Raw genomic sequence first — 17,192 nt, 5'->3', positions numbered from 1 at the left:
CATGACATCATGGGGAAATCAGCCAAGACCTCAGAAAAAAAATTATAGACCTCCACAAGTCTGATTCATCCTTGGGAGCAATTTCCAAACGCCCTAAGGTACCACGTTCATCTGTACAAACAATAGTACCAAGTATAAACACCATGGGACCACGCAGCCGTCACACCGCTGAGGAAGGAGACGTGTTCTGTCTCCTAGAGATGAACGTACTTTGGTGCGAAAAGTGCAAATCAATCCCAGAACAACAGCAAAGGACCTTGTGAAGATGCTGGAGGAAATGAGTACAAAAGTATCTATAACCACAGTAAAACGAGTCCTATATCGACATAACCTGAAAGGCCGCTCAGCAAGGAAGAAGCCACTGATCCAAAACCGCCATAAAAAAGCCAGACTATGGTTTGCAACTGCACATGGGGACAATGATCGTACTTTTTGGAGAGATGTCCTCTGGTCTGATGAAACAAAAATAGAACTGTTTGGCCATAATGACCATCGTTATGTTTGGAGGAAAAAGGGGGATGCTTGCAAGCCGAAGAACACCATCCCAACCGTGAAGCACGGGTTGGCAACATCATGTTGTGGGGATCCTTTGCTGCAGGAGGGACTAGTGCACTTCACAAAATAGATGGCATCATGAGGGAGGAAAATGATGTACAGTCGTGGCCAAAAGTTTTGAGAATAACACAAATATTAATTTTCACAAAGTCTTCTGCCTCAGTTTGTATGATGGCAATTTGCATATACTCCAGAATTATATGAAGAGTAATCAGATGAATTGCATTTGATTGCAAAGTCCCTCTTTGCCATGCAACTGAACTGAATCCCCCAAAAACATTTCCACTGCATTTCAGCCCTGCCACAAAAGGACCAGCTGACATCATCTCAGTGATTCTCTCGTTAACACAGGTGTGAGTGTTGACGAGGACAAGGCTGGAGATCACTCTGTCATGCTGATTTAATTCGAATAACAGACTGGAAGCTTCAAAAGGAGGGTGGTGCTTGGAATTATTGTTTTTCCTCTGTCAATCATGGTTACCTGCAAGGAAACACGTGCCGTCATCATTGCTTTGCACAAAAAGGGCTTCACAGGCAAGGATATTGCTGCCAGTAAGATTGCACCTAAATCAACCATTTATCGGATCATCAAGAACTTCCAAGGAGAACGGTTCAATTGTTGTGAAGAAGGCTTTAGGGCGCCCAAGAAAGTCCAGCAAGCGTCAGGACCGTCTCCTAAAGTTGATTCAGCTGCAGGATCAGGGCACCACCAGTACAGAGCTAGCTTAGGAATGGCAGCAGGCAGGTGTGAGTGCATCTGCACACACAGTGAGGCGAAGACTTTTGGAGGATGGCCTGGTGTCAAGAAGGGCAGCAAAGAAGCCACTTCTCTCCAGGAAAAACATCAGGGACAGATTGATATTCTGCAAAAGGTACAGGGATTGGACTGCCGAGGACTGGGGTAAAGTCATTTTCTTTCCTATTGTTTGGGGAATCCGGAAAAAAGCTTGTCCGGAGAAGACAAGGTGAGCGCTACCATCAGTCCTGTGTCATGCCAACAGTAAAGCATCCTGAGACCATTCATGTGTGGGGTTGCTTCTCAGCCAAGGGAGTGGGCTCACTCACAGTTTTGCCTAAGAACACAGCCATGAATAAAGAATGGTACCAACACATCCTCCGAGAGCAACTTCTCCCAACCATCCAGGAACAGTTTGGTGACGAACAATGTCTTTTCCAGCAGGATGGAGCACCTTGCCATAAGGCAAAAGTGATATGTGGCTCGGGGGAACAGAACATTGATATTTTGGGTCCATGGCCAGGAAATTCCCCAGACCTTAATCCCATTGAGAACTTGTGGTCAATCCTCAAGAGGCGGGTGGACAAACAAAACCCCACAAATTCTGACAAACTCCAAGCATTGATTATGCAAGAATGGGCTGCCATCAGTCAGGATGTGGCTCAGAAGTTAATTGACAGCATGCCAGGGCGGATTGCAGATGTCTTGAAAAAGAAGGGTCAACACTGCAAATATTGACTCTTTGCATCAACTTCATGTAATTGTCAATAAAAGCCGTTGACACTTATGAAATACTTGTAATTATACTTCAGTATTCCATAGTAATATCTGACAAAAATATCTAAAGACACTGAAGCAGCAAACTTTGTGAAAATTAATATTTGTGTCATTCTCAAAACTTTTGGCCACGACTGTAGATATATTGAAGCAACATCTCAAGACATCAGTCAGGAAGTTAAAGCTTGGTTGCAAATGGGTCTTCCAAATGGACATTGACCCCAAGCATACTTCCAAAGTTGTGGCAAAATGGCTTAAGGACAACAAAGTCAAGGTATTGGAGTGGCCATCACAAAGCCCTGACCTCAATCCTATAGAAAGTTTGTGGGCAGAACTGAAGAAGTGTGTGTGAGCAAGGAGGCCTACAAACCTGACTCAGTTACACCAGCTCTTTCAGGAGGAATGGGCTAAAATTCACGCAACTTATTGTGGGAAGTTTGTGGAAGGCTACCCGAAACGTTTGACCCAAGTTAAACAATTTAAAGGCAATTCTACCAAATACTAATTGAGTGTATGTAAACTTCTGACCCACTGGGAATGTGATGAAAGAAATAAAAGCTGAAATAAATCATTCTCTCTACTATTATTCTGACATTTCACATTCTTAAAATAAAGTGGTGATCCTAACTGACCTAAGACAGGGAATTTTTACTAGGATTAAATGTCAGGAATTGTGAAAAACGGAGTTTAAATGTATTTGGCTAAGGTGCATGTAAACTTCCGACTTCAACTGTATATATAGATAGATAGATTAAAAGCAGAAGGAGCCTTTATTAGATCTATGAAAAAAAATGGCTTGAGGGAGAACAGAATTCATCCTATTTCTTTAGACTTGAGAAATTTCACTCTACAAATAACACTATCCACAAGTGAAACATTAATGGTGTTATTAGAGATGACCAAAAATGTATCGCTAAATACTGTAGCAATTTTTACAGAATATTGGATAGTTCTACATACTCTCAGGAATCCGCAGATGTTTTTTGACTCACTGAATAATGTTCACTCTATCAGTGATACTGATTCTAAACAGTGTGATGAACCCATCAAAATTGAAGAGATTATAGTCTATCAAACATCTAAAGAACAATAAAAGGATAGCTTCATATTATTTTTTTGATTTTTCTAAAGAATTTGACACAGTAGAGCATCAGTTCCTCTTCCTCTCACTTGAGAGACTTGGCTTTGGGGATTTTTTCTGTAAGGCTATTAAAACTCTATACAAATGGTAACAGCTCTATCAAACGGAAACATGGCACTTCACATAGATTTGAGTTAGGACAACCTTGCCTAATTCCTCTCTATCTCTCCGTATCTGTTTTATTAATCACCCAACTTCTTACAAATTATTTAAATAATAGTCCTGTACAGGGTATTTCCATAGCTGGTAAAAAAAAGATTATAAGCCAGCTTGTTGACGACACTACAATTTTTCTGAAAGACCAAATTCCCATATTGATCAATGTGATACAATCCTTTTCCAAAGCATCTGGTCTATATTTTAACATTAATAAATGTGAACCAATGTCTGTCAAAGATTGTGTGACACCTTCATATTATGGTATTTCAGTGAAATAAGAACTTACATATTTATGCATAACCATTACTAAGGAGCAGAAGTCTAGAGGCTTAATACATTTTAACCCTCTTATTAAAAAACCCCAGAAGAAGCTAAATCAATGGCTACAGAGGGACTTATCTTTAAAAGGAAGAGTCCTAATAACCAAGGCTGAAGGTATCTCTAGGCTCTATCCTTATATCTTGACGGTAAAATAAGCAAGGAGATAGACCAGATGCTTTTCAACTTTGTTTGGAGAAACCGTACACATTACATTAGGAAAACTGTTGCAATGAACACTTATGAGAATGGTGGTCTGAGTTTTCTGGACTTTACTACCGTCAATAATACTTTTAAGATCAATTGGATAAAACAATTCCTAAGAAGACCCACTTCTGTGTGGAATTTTATTCCTCATCATGTCTTCTCTACTTTTGGTGGCCTTAACTTCATGTTGTTTTGCAATTATAATATTGACAAAGTTCCAGTGAAACTCTCTGCTTTTCATCAGCAGGTTTTCTTGTCATGGTTCTTAATTTATAAGCATACTTTTTCTCCACACAGATATTATATATGAAATAATTGGGATATATTGTATAAAAATGCTTCTTTGTTTTTAGAATATGGGTTCCGAAATAATATCCTATTGGTGAGCCAACTTGTAAATGCAGAGTTTAAAAAAAACTTAGTTATAAGGAATTCTTATCAATTTACAAGGTCCCTGTAACACCTAAAGATTTTGCAATTGTTATAGATGCCATTCCCTCAGGTGTTGCTTTATTATTCAGGAACGTGTCAAGACTTGACCCTCAGAGCCTACCTTCTATTGACCCTGTTGACTCATCAGTAGGAAAGATTTGCTTCTCTTTTGATCCATTCAACAACAGAGCGATACGAACCTTGTTTCAGCAGGATGTTGTATCTACACCTTATGTCATGCCTTATTGGAACAGATTTATTGATAATATCTGTTGGGAAAAAGTTTGGATGTTCCCACACACATACCTACTTGTTAACAAAATTAAGTAAGTTTCCTTTAAAATTATTCATAAATATTATCCTGTCAACCACTATATGAAGAAGTTTAAGGAAAACATCAACTCAAATTGCTCCTTTTGTAATGACCACCCAGAAACAGTGTTGCATCTTTTTTTGGCATTGTATTCATGTAAGAAAACTGTGGCAAGACATCAGTAGATTTATAATTGAACACATTTATTAAGATTTTACACTATTGTGGAGAGATGTACTGCTTGGAAGCTTTATCTACAATAAAACTGTTTCAACTAATTTCTATGTAATTAATTTCATTCATCTTTTGGCCAAATTTCATATTCACAAATGTAAATTTACAAACAAAACACTACATTTTCTTACCTTACAAAAATAAATGTAACTATATTTTAAGACAATTAAATACTCTACTAACAAAAAAGCTGTTAGAATTATAAGTGTATCCCTTAAGGTCCTTGTGTAATGTGAAATTGTACCCCCTAGCCCAATTGTCCTTTGTATATAATGTTTATATACTTGTGTTCCCCCATGTACTTTCTTTATTGATTTGTTGTTCTTTTTTTTTTTAAATATTTTTTTTTTTGAGGAGATGGGAACTCCATTGGAATCGCATAAATGCCACGTTCATATACTAGTTGGTACTATGAAACTCGAACATTTCAGACTTTTTTGATTTGTTTAACGCGGCACGTGGATAACTAATTACAAGCAGTAAGGAAGTCGGAGTCGGACATTTCCACATTTTCTAGTTCCGACTAACACTTGAATGTGACATCACGCCCATTGTGTTACCAATGCGTTGTCATTGGGACGCGAGGTCCATTCTGGGTGAATATAGGACAAGGAGATCAGTCCTTCAAGAAGTGAATGGGAGTCAATTGGGCGCTAGTTGAAAAACCCAACATCAGCATGAATAACGTGAACAACATGTACAACATTACAAATGTTTTCCCAAATGTGAGATAATAAACTTGTTCTCTGTAATATCGTATAGCTTTGAAGTCGTGACATTACGTACTGTCGAGGAAAATAGGCATGTTTCTCGACTCATACCCTGACTTTAAGAAGGGATTGCCTGACGATTATCGTAGCAAACGCGTGACGCTGCATGACACCGTGAACGCGATTGGTCGACAGTCTTTCCGGGTGGAGCGTTGTACGTTTCTATTCATTTATCGCTGGTATTTATGTCCTCCTCGAATAGATATGGTTTTGGTCACGTGAGACGATTACGAATATGGTGGAAGTTTCTTTCTTGAAGTGAAGCCGCAAAAGAACCCAAAACAGACAGGGATATTGGGGAAAGTTGCCTGTAACGTCACGTCTTGAACTTCTTCTGCCCTTGGATTCGGGTAAGCGAAAGGACCGAGGTGGAAAGTCCTCAACCACAATATTTTGCAAACTCACTCTTCCACTGGGCTAGCCAGCCATGACACGAGCTAGCTAGCTTTTTTTGCGATCAGGTGCCAGATGACATTTAACACGTAAACAACAACACCGTTTCAAAAATATTGAATACAAACTCTGCATCCCGGAGTTGAATGCAGCATATGTAAATAACATTTAGTTAGCTATCAGATTTTAGAGTTTCATGGTTGTCATTTCACTAATTGTGAGACAGAGCTAGCTACTCAGCTAGCTAAGCTAACGTTAGCCTCCTTGTCAATCAAACAGGTCGTCACTAAGCCTTTTGCCAATGTCATGCGCCTGACGATAACGTCAAATCCTAACGATGGCAAACAAATTGCAGCCATTATTTTCTGTGTTTATACTGTCCAGCCCTAATATTGTTATTGAGTAAGATGCCGTTGGGTATCTCTTGCTGTTATCTGGTCACATTTGTGTAAATAACAGCATACTCTGTCATTTCACCAGCCTGACCTTTCCACTTTGTTTCGTGAGTTGAGGGGTGGGGCTGGTTAAATGTAGTTAACCTCTCACGAATGCACTGTTGGTTAAGACAGTAGTATTTAGTTCATAGAGCATTTATAAGTTATATTCTTCAAGATTCAGAGCTCTTCCTTTTTTAATGTTGCTCTGTAACCATTCCATGTTTTTAAAAGTTAAACATGCCTGTATGTATATCAGTAGATTTTTGTCAGTTCAGTGGTGTAAGTGTAATAGCATATTTTATTCACTTTTGATTCGTTTATGGAATATCTGACACTTTCACAAAAACACAGTCATTGACTGATGGTGCATCTTTCTTCCTTGTCTCAACTGATGAGCTCCTGACTTGTGAGTCATTTAGCTGGCTTGCAAAGCAGTCCATCACTGTGAGTAACACACAGAATCTGTGTCACAGATCCTTTCTCTGTAGGCCACAGAATCAGTACTGATAAATTATTTACTCCGGGTACAGTCAAAGTGAAAGTTTATCCAGAGCTCTTTCTCTCATTTGCACAGGGGAAGTAGGCGGGGGAACATACATTATGCACAGTGAAGTAACCACAAACCAGGAAAGAAGACTAGGCTATGCTTCCTGGTGCTATTTTCACCTGTTTAATATTCTCTCGTGGCATTTTCCAGAGAGCAAGCATGATTATACAGTGCATTCAGAAAGTATTCAGGCCCCTTGACTTTTTTGACATTCAATCATTTTTTCCCTCATCAATATTAGAGGTGGCCGATTTAATTGGGGACGATTTCAAGTTTTCATAACAATCTGCATTTTTGGACACTGATAATGGCCGATTACATTGCACTCCACGAGGCTGCGTGGCAGGCTAACTACCTGTTATGCGATTTCAGCAAGGAGCCAAGGTAAGGTGCTAGCTAGCATTAAACTTATCTTATAAAAAACAATCAATCTTAACATAATCACTAGTTAACTACACATGGTTGATGATATTACTAGTTTATCTAGCTTGTCCTGCATTGCATATAATTGATGCGGTACCTGTTAATTTATCATTGAATCACAGCCTACTTCGCCAAACGGATTATTTTAAAAGCCCATTTGCGAAAAAAGCACTGTCGTTGCACCAATGTGTACTTAACCATAAACACGAATGCCTTTCTTAAAATCAATACACAAGTATATATTTTTTAAACCTGCATATTTAGTTAGTATTGCCTGCTAACATGAATTTATTTTAACTAGGAAAATTGTGTCACTTCTCTTGCGTTCTGTGCAAGCAGAGTCAGGGTATATGCAGCAGTTTGTGCCGCCTGGCTCGTTGCGAACTGTGTGAAGACCATTTCTTCCTAACTAAGACTGTAATTAATTTTTCAGAATTGTATGTAATTATGACATAACATTGAAGGTTGTGCAATGTAACAGCAATATTTAGACTTAGTGTTGCCACCTGTTAGATAAAATACAGAACGGTTCCGTATTTCACTGAAAGAATAAACGTTTTGTTTTCGAAATGATAGTTTCCGGATTTGACCATATTAATGACCTACGGCTCGTATTTCTGTGTTATTATATTATAATTAAGTCTATGATTTGATAAGAGCAGTCTGACTGAGTGGTGGTAGGCAGCAGCTGGCTCGTAAGCATTCATTCAAACAGCACTTTCCTGCGTTTGCCAGCAGCTCTTCGCTGTGTTTCAAGCATTGCGCTGCCTATGAACTCCTGAGATTAGGCTGGCACAACTAAATTACCTAATAGAACATCCAACAGTCAAAGGTATATGAAATACAAATGGTATAGAGAGAAATAGTCCTATAATAACTACAACCTAAAACTTCTTACCTGGGAATATTGAAGACTCATGTTAAAAGGAACCCCCAGCTTTAAATGTTCTGAGCAAGGAACTTATTTAAACCAAATTTAACATGTTTCATTATTTGAGACTAAATTAATTTTTAGTTAAAATAAGTGTTTATTCAGTATTGTTGTAATTGTCATTATTACAAATATATATATAAAAATCGACCAATTAATCGTTATCGGCTTTTTTTGGTATTCCAATAATCGGTATTGGCGTTGAAAAATCATAATCGGTCGACCTCTAATCAATATACACACAATACCCTATAATGACAAAGCAAAAACAGGTTTTTAGACATTTGAGAATTTTGTACTCAGTAATTTGTTGAAGCACCTTTGGCACCGATTACAGCCTCAAGTCTTCTTGGGTATGACGCTTCAAGCTTGACACACCAGTATTTGGGGAGTTTCTCCCATTCTTTGCAGATCCTCTCAAGCTCTGTCAGGTTGGATGGGGAGTATCGTTGTACAGCTGTTTTCAGGTTTCTCCAGAGATGTTCGATCGGGTTCAAGTCCGGTCTCTGGCTCGGCCACTCAAGAACATTTAGAGACTTGTCCTGAAGCCACTTCTGCGTTGTCTTGGCTGTGTGCATAGGGTCGTTGTCCTGTTGGAAGGTGAACCTTCGCCCCCAGTCTGAGGTCCTGAGTGCTCTGGAGCAGGTTTTCATCAAGGATCTCTCTGTACTTTGCTCTGTTCATCTTTCCCTCGATCGTGTCTAGTCTCCCAGTCCCTGGCGCTGAAAAACATCACCCCAGCATGATGCTGCTACAACCACGCTTCACCGTAGGGATGGTGCCAAGTATTTCATCAGACCAGAGAATCTTGTTTCTCATGGTCTGACAGTCCTTTAGGTGACTTTTGCCAACTCCAAGCAGGCTGTCATGTACCTTTTACTGAGGAGTGGCTTCCCTCTGGCCACTCTACCATAAAGGGCTGATTTGGTGACGTGCTGCAGAGATGGTTATCCTTCTGGAAGGTTTTCCCATTTTCACAGAGGAATTCTGGAGCTCTGTCAGTGACCATCGGGTTCTTGGTCACCTCCCTGACCAAGGCCCTTCTCCCCCGATTGCTCAGTTTTGCTAGGGGGCCAGCTCTAGGAAGAGTCTTGGTGGTTAAAAACTTCGTTGTTCTTGGGTCCTTCAAGGCTGCAGACATTTTTTGGTACCTTCCCCAGATCTGTGCCTCGACAATCCTCTCTCTGAGCTCCACCGACAACTCCTTCAACCTCATGGCTTGGTTTTTGCTCTGTCATGCACTGTCAACTGTTGGACCTTTTTATATAAACAGATGTGTGCCTTTCCAAATCATGTCCAATCAATTGAATTTACCACAGGTGGACTCCAATCAAGTTGTAGAAACATCCCAAAGATGATCAGTGGAAGAGGGATGCACCTGAGCTCAATTTCTAGTTTCATAGCAAAGGGTCTGAATACTTATGAAAATAAGGTGTTTCTGTTTTTTTATATTTTTTTTTATATACGTTTGCGAACATTTAAAAAATAATAAAAATAAAAACAAATGTTTTCCACTTTGTCATTGTGTGTAGATTGAGGGGGGGGGGGGGGGCGGCATTTTAGAATAAGGCTGTAACGTAACAAAATGTGAAAAAGGGGATGTGGTCTGAATACTTTTCAAATGCACTGTAGATGTCAATAGGTGTAAAGTAAACCCAGACTGCAGAGTTATTTGTTGTTAGGAATCATAGTATCAATCACACATCTAGTTACTGTTTTGTATATAAATTATTTATTCATCCATTTTTATTTTTTCTTAACTCCGCTGGATAAGTTGGACACCCAGACTATGATTTTATAGCGAGGACTAGTCAGATAATGCCCGGTACCTGCATAATCTTTTATGCTTTATAGCAATATAATTTTATTACCATTCAAAAGAGGTGAATGTGTTTTCGTCGCTGGGTGGTTATCTAATGTAATGCTGACCATGATATTTTATGTTCTTGTTCCATTACGCCTGTAAAGATTAGATAGCCCAATGTCTATAATATTGTAAAGCGTTTGTCACAATGCATTGAACAAAAAATATAATTTCTAGAAGTAAGGATGGAAAGGCTATGTATGGAATGTATGGAATGTGCTTTGGGCCATTGAATGAATGGTTTACTGAATGTGTGTTTGTTTGTTGCAGGTAGCCAGCCCTATGTCATGGCCTCCAGCGTTGCTAAACCAGGCCCTGGGAATGGCTACCCCATGAAGGCACAACTGCAAATTATGGGTTTGTTTATGATCTGTCATTTTCATAATACGTAGCCTATTCGTGTCATATTTTGGATTTCTTCAGAATGGAAATTAAAAGGTGACATTTGGAGAATTAGGATGCACGTATAGTGTCTGATTTTATATTTCCCTTTTTTATTTTGGTATTGAAGTCCGTTGCATAGCCATGTTTTGTATTGTAAGGTTTTAGTCCATAGTAAATTATGTTTTTCAGGGTGTGGACTGTTTATATTGTCTACACTCATAAAAACATAATTGACCCGAAGTACTGTCAAACTAACTCCTACCAGACAGTCTAACTTATAGCTCTGCCCTAATTGACAACACTTTTTACATCCACTCAGTGCTGTCAGCAAAACTGAAAGAAAACAGGAAGAATTGGTTTGGCCCCAGTCCATATGTTGAAGTGGCCGTTGATGGACAGTCCAAAAAGACAGAGAAATGCAACAACACCCACAGTCCCAAATGGAAGCAGCCGCTCACAGTGTAAGTTGTCGTTGTGTTTTTGATGACAGTCAGTGTTGAGAACAAGGAACTTCCTCTTAATTTGAGTACAAATTCTTTACACAAGTGGCAAGTGTACAGGGTTTACTGAGGATCCACTCATGATATACAGGTAACTGCCAATATAAAGGAAACACCAACATACTGTCTTAATAGGATGTTGGGCACCACGAGCCAGAACAGCTTCAATGCGCCTCGACATAAATTCTACAGTGTCTGGAACTATTGGAGGGATGCCACACCATTCTTACACAAGAAATTCCATCATTTGGTGTTTTGTTGATGGTGGTGGAAAACGGTGTCTCGGGCACTGCTCCAGAATCTCCCGTAAGTGTTCAATTGGGTTGAGATCTGGTGACTGGCATATGGTTTGCATCATTTTCATTCTCATCAAACCATTCAGTGACCACTCGTGCCCTGTGGATGTCACCTCCTGGGGACGTAGCAATGGTTGCCAAAATAATGGCATGTCCAGCATTTTTATACATGACCCTAAGCATGATGGGATGTTCATTGCTTAATTAACTCAGGAACCACACCTGTGTGGAAGCACCTGCTTTCAATATACTTTGTGTTCCTCATTTACTCAAGTGTTTCCATTATTTTGGCAGTTACCTGTAGTAGTGCCAACACATCCACATAATCAATCCCTTCATTTTATTGCTTTGGACTCTTACTCTACTGGCCCTTCTTAATTTAGAGTGGGCCACTCTCCTGTTTCAGTATGTCTTGGTGTGGTGTATTCAGAGCAGTCATACTATGGTGTAGTAAGCTGATGGGCTTCCACAACTGTATTTTCCTGCAAGCATTCAGGATTTAACTAGCAGCTGTTATAGTAGGCATGGACACTTGCTTCTAGTCTCCCCGCTAACACTGTTGAAACATTTCTTCAAATGGAATAATAATCATAATAGTAATATATTCAGCCTTTATAGCGCTATTCATTACATAAAGAATCTCAGTGCTTTAAGGCAACAAAAAATACAAGAAATGTAGAAAAAGAACATCATTAGATGTTCATCATAGACGATCATCTTAGATGCTTTCATATATTGCCTCTCACCTACAATATCTGCTATATTTACAGTGAATTAACTGTCATATTCATTGTCTGTCTTTCATCTTGTCAATAGAATTGTCACTCCTTTTAGCAAGCTAATCTTCCGAGTATGGAGTCACCAGACCTTGAAGTCGGACATATTGTTAGGCATGGCAACTCTGGAGGTCAGCGAAACACTCAAAGCCAACGACATGAAAAGTGAGTGCCTTCCTTGTATCATGTTATGCATACCTTGCTTGGCTATGTGCCTGTACTGCGTCTGTGCTAGTTATCTTTCACACACACGGCACAGGCACCAATTTCCCCTCATAAAGAGTAAATTCAGTCCACTGCCAATTTTCAAATGTTATTGGTCACATACACATGGTTAGCAGATGTTAATGCGAGTGTAGCAAAATGCTTGTGCTTCTAGTTCCGACAGTGCAGTAATATCTAACAAGTAATCTAACAATTCCCCAACAACTACCTAATACACACAAATCTAAACTGGTGAATGAGAATATGTACATATAACTAAATGGATGAGCGATGGTGGATGTGGATAGGGGGGTGCTCCTTCTGCTGTTTCCTGAAGTCCACGAGCATCTCCTTTGTTTTGTTGACGTTGAGTGTGAGGTTATTTTCCTGACACCACACTCCGAGTGCCCTCACCTCCTCCCTGTAGGCTGTCTCGTCGTTGTTGGTAATCAAGCCCACTACTGTTGTCGTCTGCAAACTTGATGATTGAGTTGGAGGCGTGCATGGCCACAGTCGTGGGTGAACAGGAAGTACATTTACATTTAAGTCATTTAGCAGACGCTCTTATCCAGAGCGACTTACAAATTGGAAAGTTCATACATATTCATCCTGGTCCCCCCGTGGGGAATGAACCCACAACCCTGGCGTTGCAAGCGCCATGCTCTACCAACTGAGCCACACGGGACGTACAGGAGGGGGCTGAGCACGCACCCTTTTGGGACCCCAGTGTTGAGGGTCAGCGAAGTGGAGATGTTGTTTCCTACCTTCACCACCTGGGGGTGGCCCGTCAAAGTCCAGGACCCAATTGCACAGGGCGGGGTTGAGACCCAGGGCCTCCAGCTTGATGATGAGCTTGGAGGGTACTATGGTGTTGAATGCTGAGCTGTAGTCAATGAACAGCATTCTTTAGATATTCCTTTTGTCCAGATGGGATAGGGCAGTGTGATGGCGATTGCGTCGTCTGTGGACATATTGGGGCGGTAAGCAAACTGAAGTGGGTCTAGGGTGGCCGGTAAGGTGGAGGTGATATGGTCTTTGACTAGTCTCTCGAAAGCACTTCATGATGACATAAGTGAGTGCTATGGGGCGATAGTCATTTAGTTCAGTTTCCTTTGCTCTCTTGGTTACAGGAACAATGGTGAACATCTTGAATCAAGTGGGGACAACAGACTGGGATAGTGAGCGATTTAATATGTCCGTAAACACACCAGCCAGCTGGTCTGCACATACTCTGAGGACGTGGCTAGGGATGCCGTCTCGTTCAGCAGCCTTGTGAGGGTTAACACATTTAAATGTTTTACTCACGTCGGCTAAGGGGGGGGGGGGGCGCCAAGTCCTTAGCGGGCCGCGACGGTGGGACAGTATTATCCTTATTTTCTAAACACATTTAAGCCAAACCAGATAGAAAATATCACATCACTCTCCTATTTTGATGATCGGTAAATAATGATAACTTTGGTTTGAAGTAGGATAATTACTCTGTTTCTTATGGCTGTATATTTGCTAACAGAACCCCTCTGTTTTGATTGGTTGGTTTTCTTGCCTTTTATGGGGATTCTCTCCATTACTTTTTCCATCCACTAGTTTGTTGAAGGTATAATTGATAAGGTGATAACAGCGAGAAACATTGGTCATAGTCTTTGTGGTGTACTGTCCCTCATGTCCCAAACTCGTTCAAGTCCTGGTGTAAAGTGGCAGAGAAGGATGATTCAAAGGGCTGATAACGGCGTCTGACAGGCGAGGAGCTGAGTGGAAGGAGGGCTTTTGTTACATAACCAATGCTTTTGTTCCATGTTTCCCCCCCGCCCCCCAGTCTCTGAGGTGGTGCAGACGCTGCAGCTGAGTGCAGACAGAGACCAGACCGATGTCGTGGGGGACCTGTCTGTCTGTCTGGACGGCATGCAAGTGGACCCAGAGATGTTTGCCTCTGCTGCCTCTGCTAACACCCAAAGTGAGTCTGCTCTGTGCGATGTTATCCACAGTGTTATCTGTATTGATTTGTAGTGAGAGTTATGGTTTTCCCATCCTGCCCAGAAAATAAGCTCCAGCTTCCCCTCAGTACATCCAGTTCCCAACTCTGTGTTTCTGGATCTCAGGTACATCGAATGGGGAATCGCAACAGAACGGGGATGATGTGAAGTAAGCATATTATTCATGGTTACTGTGGTAATGATAGTCTTGCTTATATTTGTATATGGACACTGTCTTGTCAGTGCTCCAAAGTTAATAGTTGATATTGTGGCAGGCGGAGTAGAGACAGCTCTCCTTCTGTGGATGGTTTGGAGCACAGAGCTTCCCCAAATGGTTGTGCGGTTGCAGTGAATGGCACAGGGTCTTGCAAAGGGTCTCCCGCTCTGTCAGCAGGGGGCTCCAGGGGTAATCCTCTACGCCCCCCCAGGCCCTCCCGACCCCCTCCACCCACCCCGCGCAGACCAACCTCATCTCCAGGTGAGGCGGTCAAACTCATAACTCATCTTAAGACCAACAGCAATGCTCCTGGGGATTTATTGGTATAATATTTAGCTTTATATGTCCACAATTAAAGTGTTTGTCAGATAATGGCAGAAAATGACACTAGGTGGTTTTGTTTTCTCAAACTTACTAAATTTTATTTTCTCATTCACTGGTTCACAGCAGCATCCTCTAATGGATCCATTCCAACTGAAGAAAGCGACGGCCCCAGCTCAGAGACCCCAGTCAGTGCACCTGCAGTACCAGACCCCAACGCCCCACCCCCTACACACGACCAGAGCCAAGCAATAGCAGCCAGCCAAGCAGACAGTGTAACCCCAGGCCCCCCCAGAGCCCCCGCTGTCGCCGCAGGCCCATTGCCTCCTGGGTAAGGGTCAAACCGTCCATGGTGATCTGGCAGGCAGAAACACACTGTTAATCAGTTTGTGGTGTCAATACAACCACCCTCAGGATCATCTTACTGTTATGCTTTGTTAAACTCAAGAGATTAGAATGTGGCTTTGGCTATTGTCATGACTGCAATGACCTGTTGTTATTGCTCCAGGGTTACGTAGTCTCATCACTTTTATAATTTAACTTTACCCTACCTGCCGTGACTTGAATTTTTTAATTTTGTATTTGGCTGACTGATGTTGTAAATGTTTTAATTTTCTTTGAATCACATGTTCCTGTGAAGATGGGAGCAGAGGGTGGATCAGAACGGAAGGCTGTATTTCGTAGATCATGTGGAAAAGAGGACGACATGGGAACGGCCTGAGCCTCTACCTTCTGGGTAACTCCCCCTTTACATATCCTGTGTCTTTTTCCAATCCACGTATTTACACCAGTTCACAAGACAAGCAGAAGAATAGTGTGTCTGTTACTAGAGGATACTAAATGCCAAAGCTCTTTAATAGTCTACCCTGTTCCTCTTTGCCCTGTATGTAGGTGGGAGCGGCGAGTGGACCCCATGGGCAGGGTCTACTTTGTAGACCACATCACCAGAACTACCACATGGCAACGGCCCACTATGGAGACGGTGCGGAACTATGAACAGTGGCAGCACCAACGCAACCAGCTACAGGGTGCCATGCAGCAGTTCAACCAGCGCTTCATATTTGGAGTGAATGGGGTAAGTGGGAACTCTGACTGGTCAAACCAAGTGCTCAGCTCCTTAAATAACAGTACTGAACTGGTGTGAAACACTCAACAGGTGATGAGTTTAATGGGATACTTTGAGATTTTGGCAATGAGGCCCTTTAATTCCCCAGAGTCAGATGAATTAGTGGATTTTTATGTCCATTGTGTCCAGTATGAAGGAAGTAAGAGAGAGTTTCGCAAGCCAATGCTAACTAGCATTAGTGCAATGATGAAGTCTATGGGTATCCATAGACTGCTCTCAGTCATTGTGCTAACTACCTCAGTCAGCTGCTATTTGCGCTGTGTGAAATGATAATGCCATCAAATGGATTGGGTAATTACAGGAAGTCTATTTGGAACAAAGAAACTAGAGGGACACTTTACCTCACCCCTCGCTTTATTTAGCTAGCTGGCAAGCCATACAGAGCTGTTGTAGGAAAATTATATTATAACTCTGAAATGTAATTAATTGGTCCTTCGTGTAGTGCCCACACAATCTTTTATAGTATTTGGGTGTCAGCCTTATCAGCTTCTCTCTAAGATGGGCCATGCAGTTAACCTAGCGGTTAGAGAGTTTGGTCAGTAACCTGAAAGGTTCACTGCACCTATCTGGTGTATGTGACAATATAATCATCTTTATTTTATTTTTTTGCTTCTCTTAACTCTGTTTTACATATTGGGCTGTAAACAGTTTGTCCTTTTTCAGTTGGGGATATTTAACCACTCTTTATCATTTGATTTTTAACTTTGTTTGGTAATTATTATCTTTATCTTCTCTTGTGCACTGAAGCTCCAGGACCAGGTTCCAGCCACTGAGAATAAGCAGTTTGATCCCCTGGGCCCGCTGCCACATGGATGGGGTAAGATCTCACTCACATCTCACATGAAAAGGTCACAAATTAATCTGTTTTCTAGACTTTTGAATGAATTGAGGATTGTACTTAAACTGTTCTGTTTCATTCCATTTACATTCTCAGAGAAAAGAACTGACAGCAACGGGAGAGTGTACTTTGTTCAACACACCACACGAACTACACAGTGGGAGGACCCTCGCACTCAGGGGTGAGAAGTTAATCTGTACTACTCTTAGTACAGATGTATCTTAACAGCTACTTTTAATATCAGTGGGTGCTAGCCTGTAACACCTAGAACAGCGTAAGATTAGCGCAGCCCCTGGATCTAGTACTCTACACATGCCCATACA

At 41.2% G+C, this 17,192-nt stretch overlaps 1 protein-coding gene across 3 annotated transcripts in view; it reads left to right on the top strand.

The window, feature by feature from the left end:
* The first annotated feature begins 5,791 nt into the window (after positions 1 to 5,791).
* Positions 5,792 to 17,192, top strand: part of LOC139542570 (E3 ubiquitin-protein ligase Itchy-like) — a 19,903-nt gene continuing 8,502 nt past the window's right edge. The window contains exons 1-12 of one of the 3 annotated variants that reach the window (XM_071348163.1): positions 5,792 to 5,992; positions 10,512 to 10,594; positions 10,941 to 11,082; positions 12,234 to 12,358; positions 14,211 to 14,348; positions 14,494 to 14,536; positions 14,643 to 14,845; positions 15,032 to 15,236; positions 15,546 to 15,641; positions 15,797 to 15,980; positions 16,779 to 16,848; positions 16,966 to 17,050. In XM_071348163.1, coding sequence (XP_071204264.1) covers positions 10,525 to 10,594; positions 10,941 to 11,082; positions 12,234 to 12,358; positions 14,211 to 14,348; positions 14,494 to 14,536; positions 14,643 to 14,845; positions 15,032 to 15,236; positions 15,546 to 15,641; positions 15,797 to 15,980; positions 16,779 to 16,848; positions 16,966 to 17,050 — 1,361 coding nt within the window. In that variant the 5' untranslated portion in view covers positions 5,792 to 5,992; positions 10,512 to 10,524. Of the gene's footprint in view, positions 5,993 to 10,507; positions 10,595 to 10,940; positions 11,083 to 12,233; positions 12,359 to 14,210; positions 14,349 to 14,493; positions 14,537 to 14,642; positions 14,846 to 15,031; positions 15,237 to 15,545; positions 15,642 to 15,796; positions 15,981 to 16,778; positions 16,849 to 16,965; positions 17,051 to 17,192 lie in introns of all 3 variants that reach the window. The other 2 variants (XM_071348164.1, XM_071348162.1) reach the window with 2 other exon arrangements.

Source organism: Salvelinus alpinus, chromosome 17 (genome assembly GCF_045679555.1).
Source record: "Salvelinus alpinus chromosome 17, SLU_Salpinus.1, whole genome shotgun sequence".
NCBI lineage: Eukaryota > Metazoa > Chordata > Actinopteri > Salmoniformes > Salmonidae > Salvelinus > Salvelinus alpinus.
The sequence above is the reverse complement of the archived record's forward strand: the minus strand, read 5'-3'. Positions and strand labels throughout refer to the sequence as shown.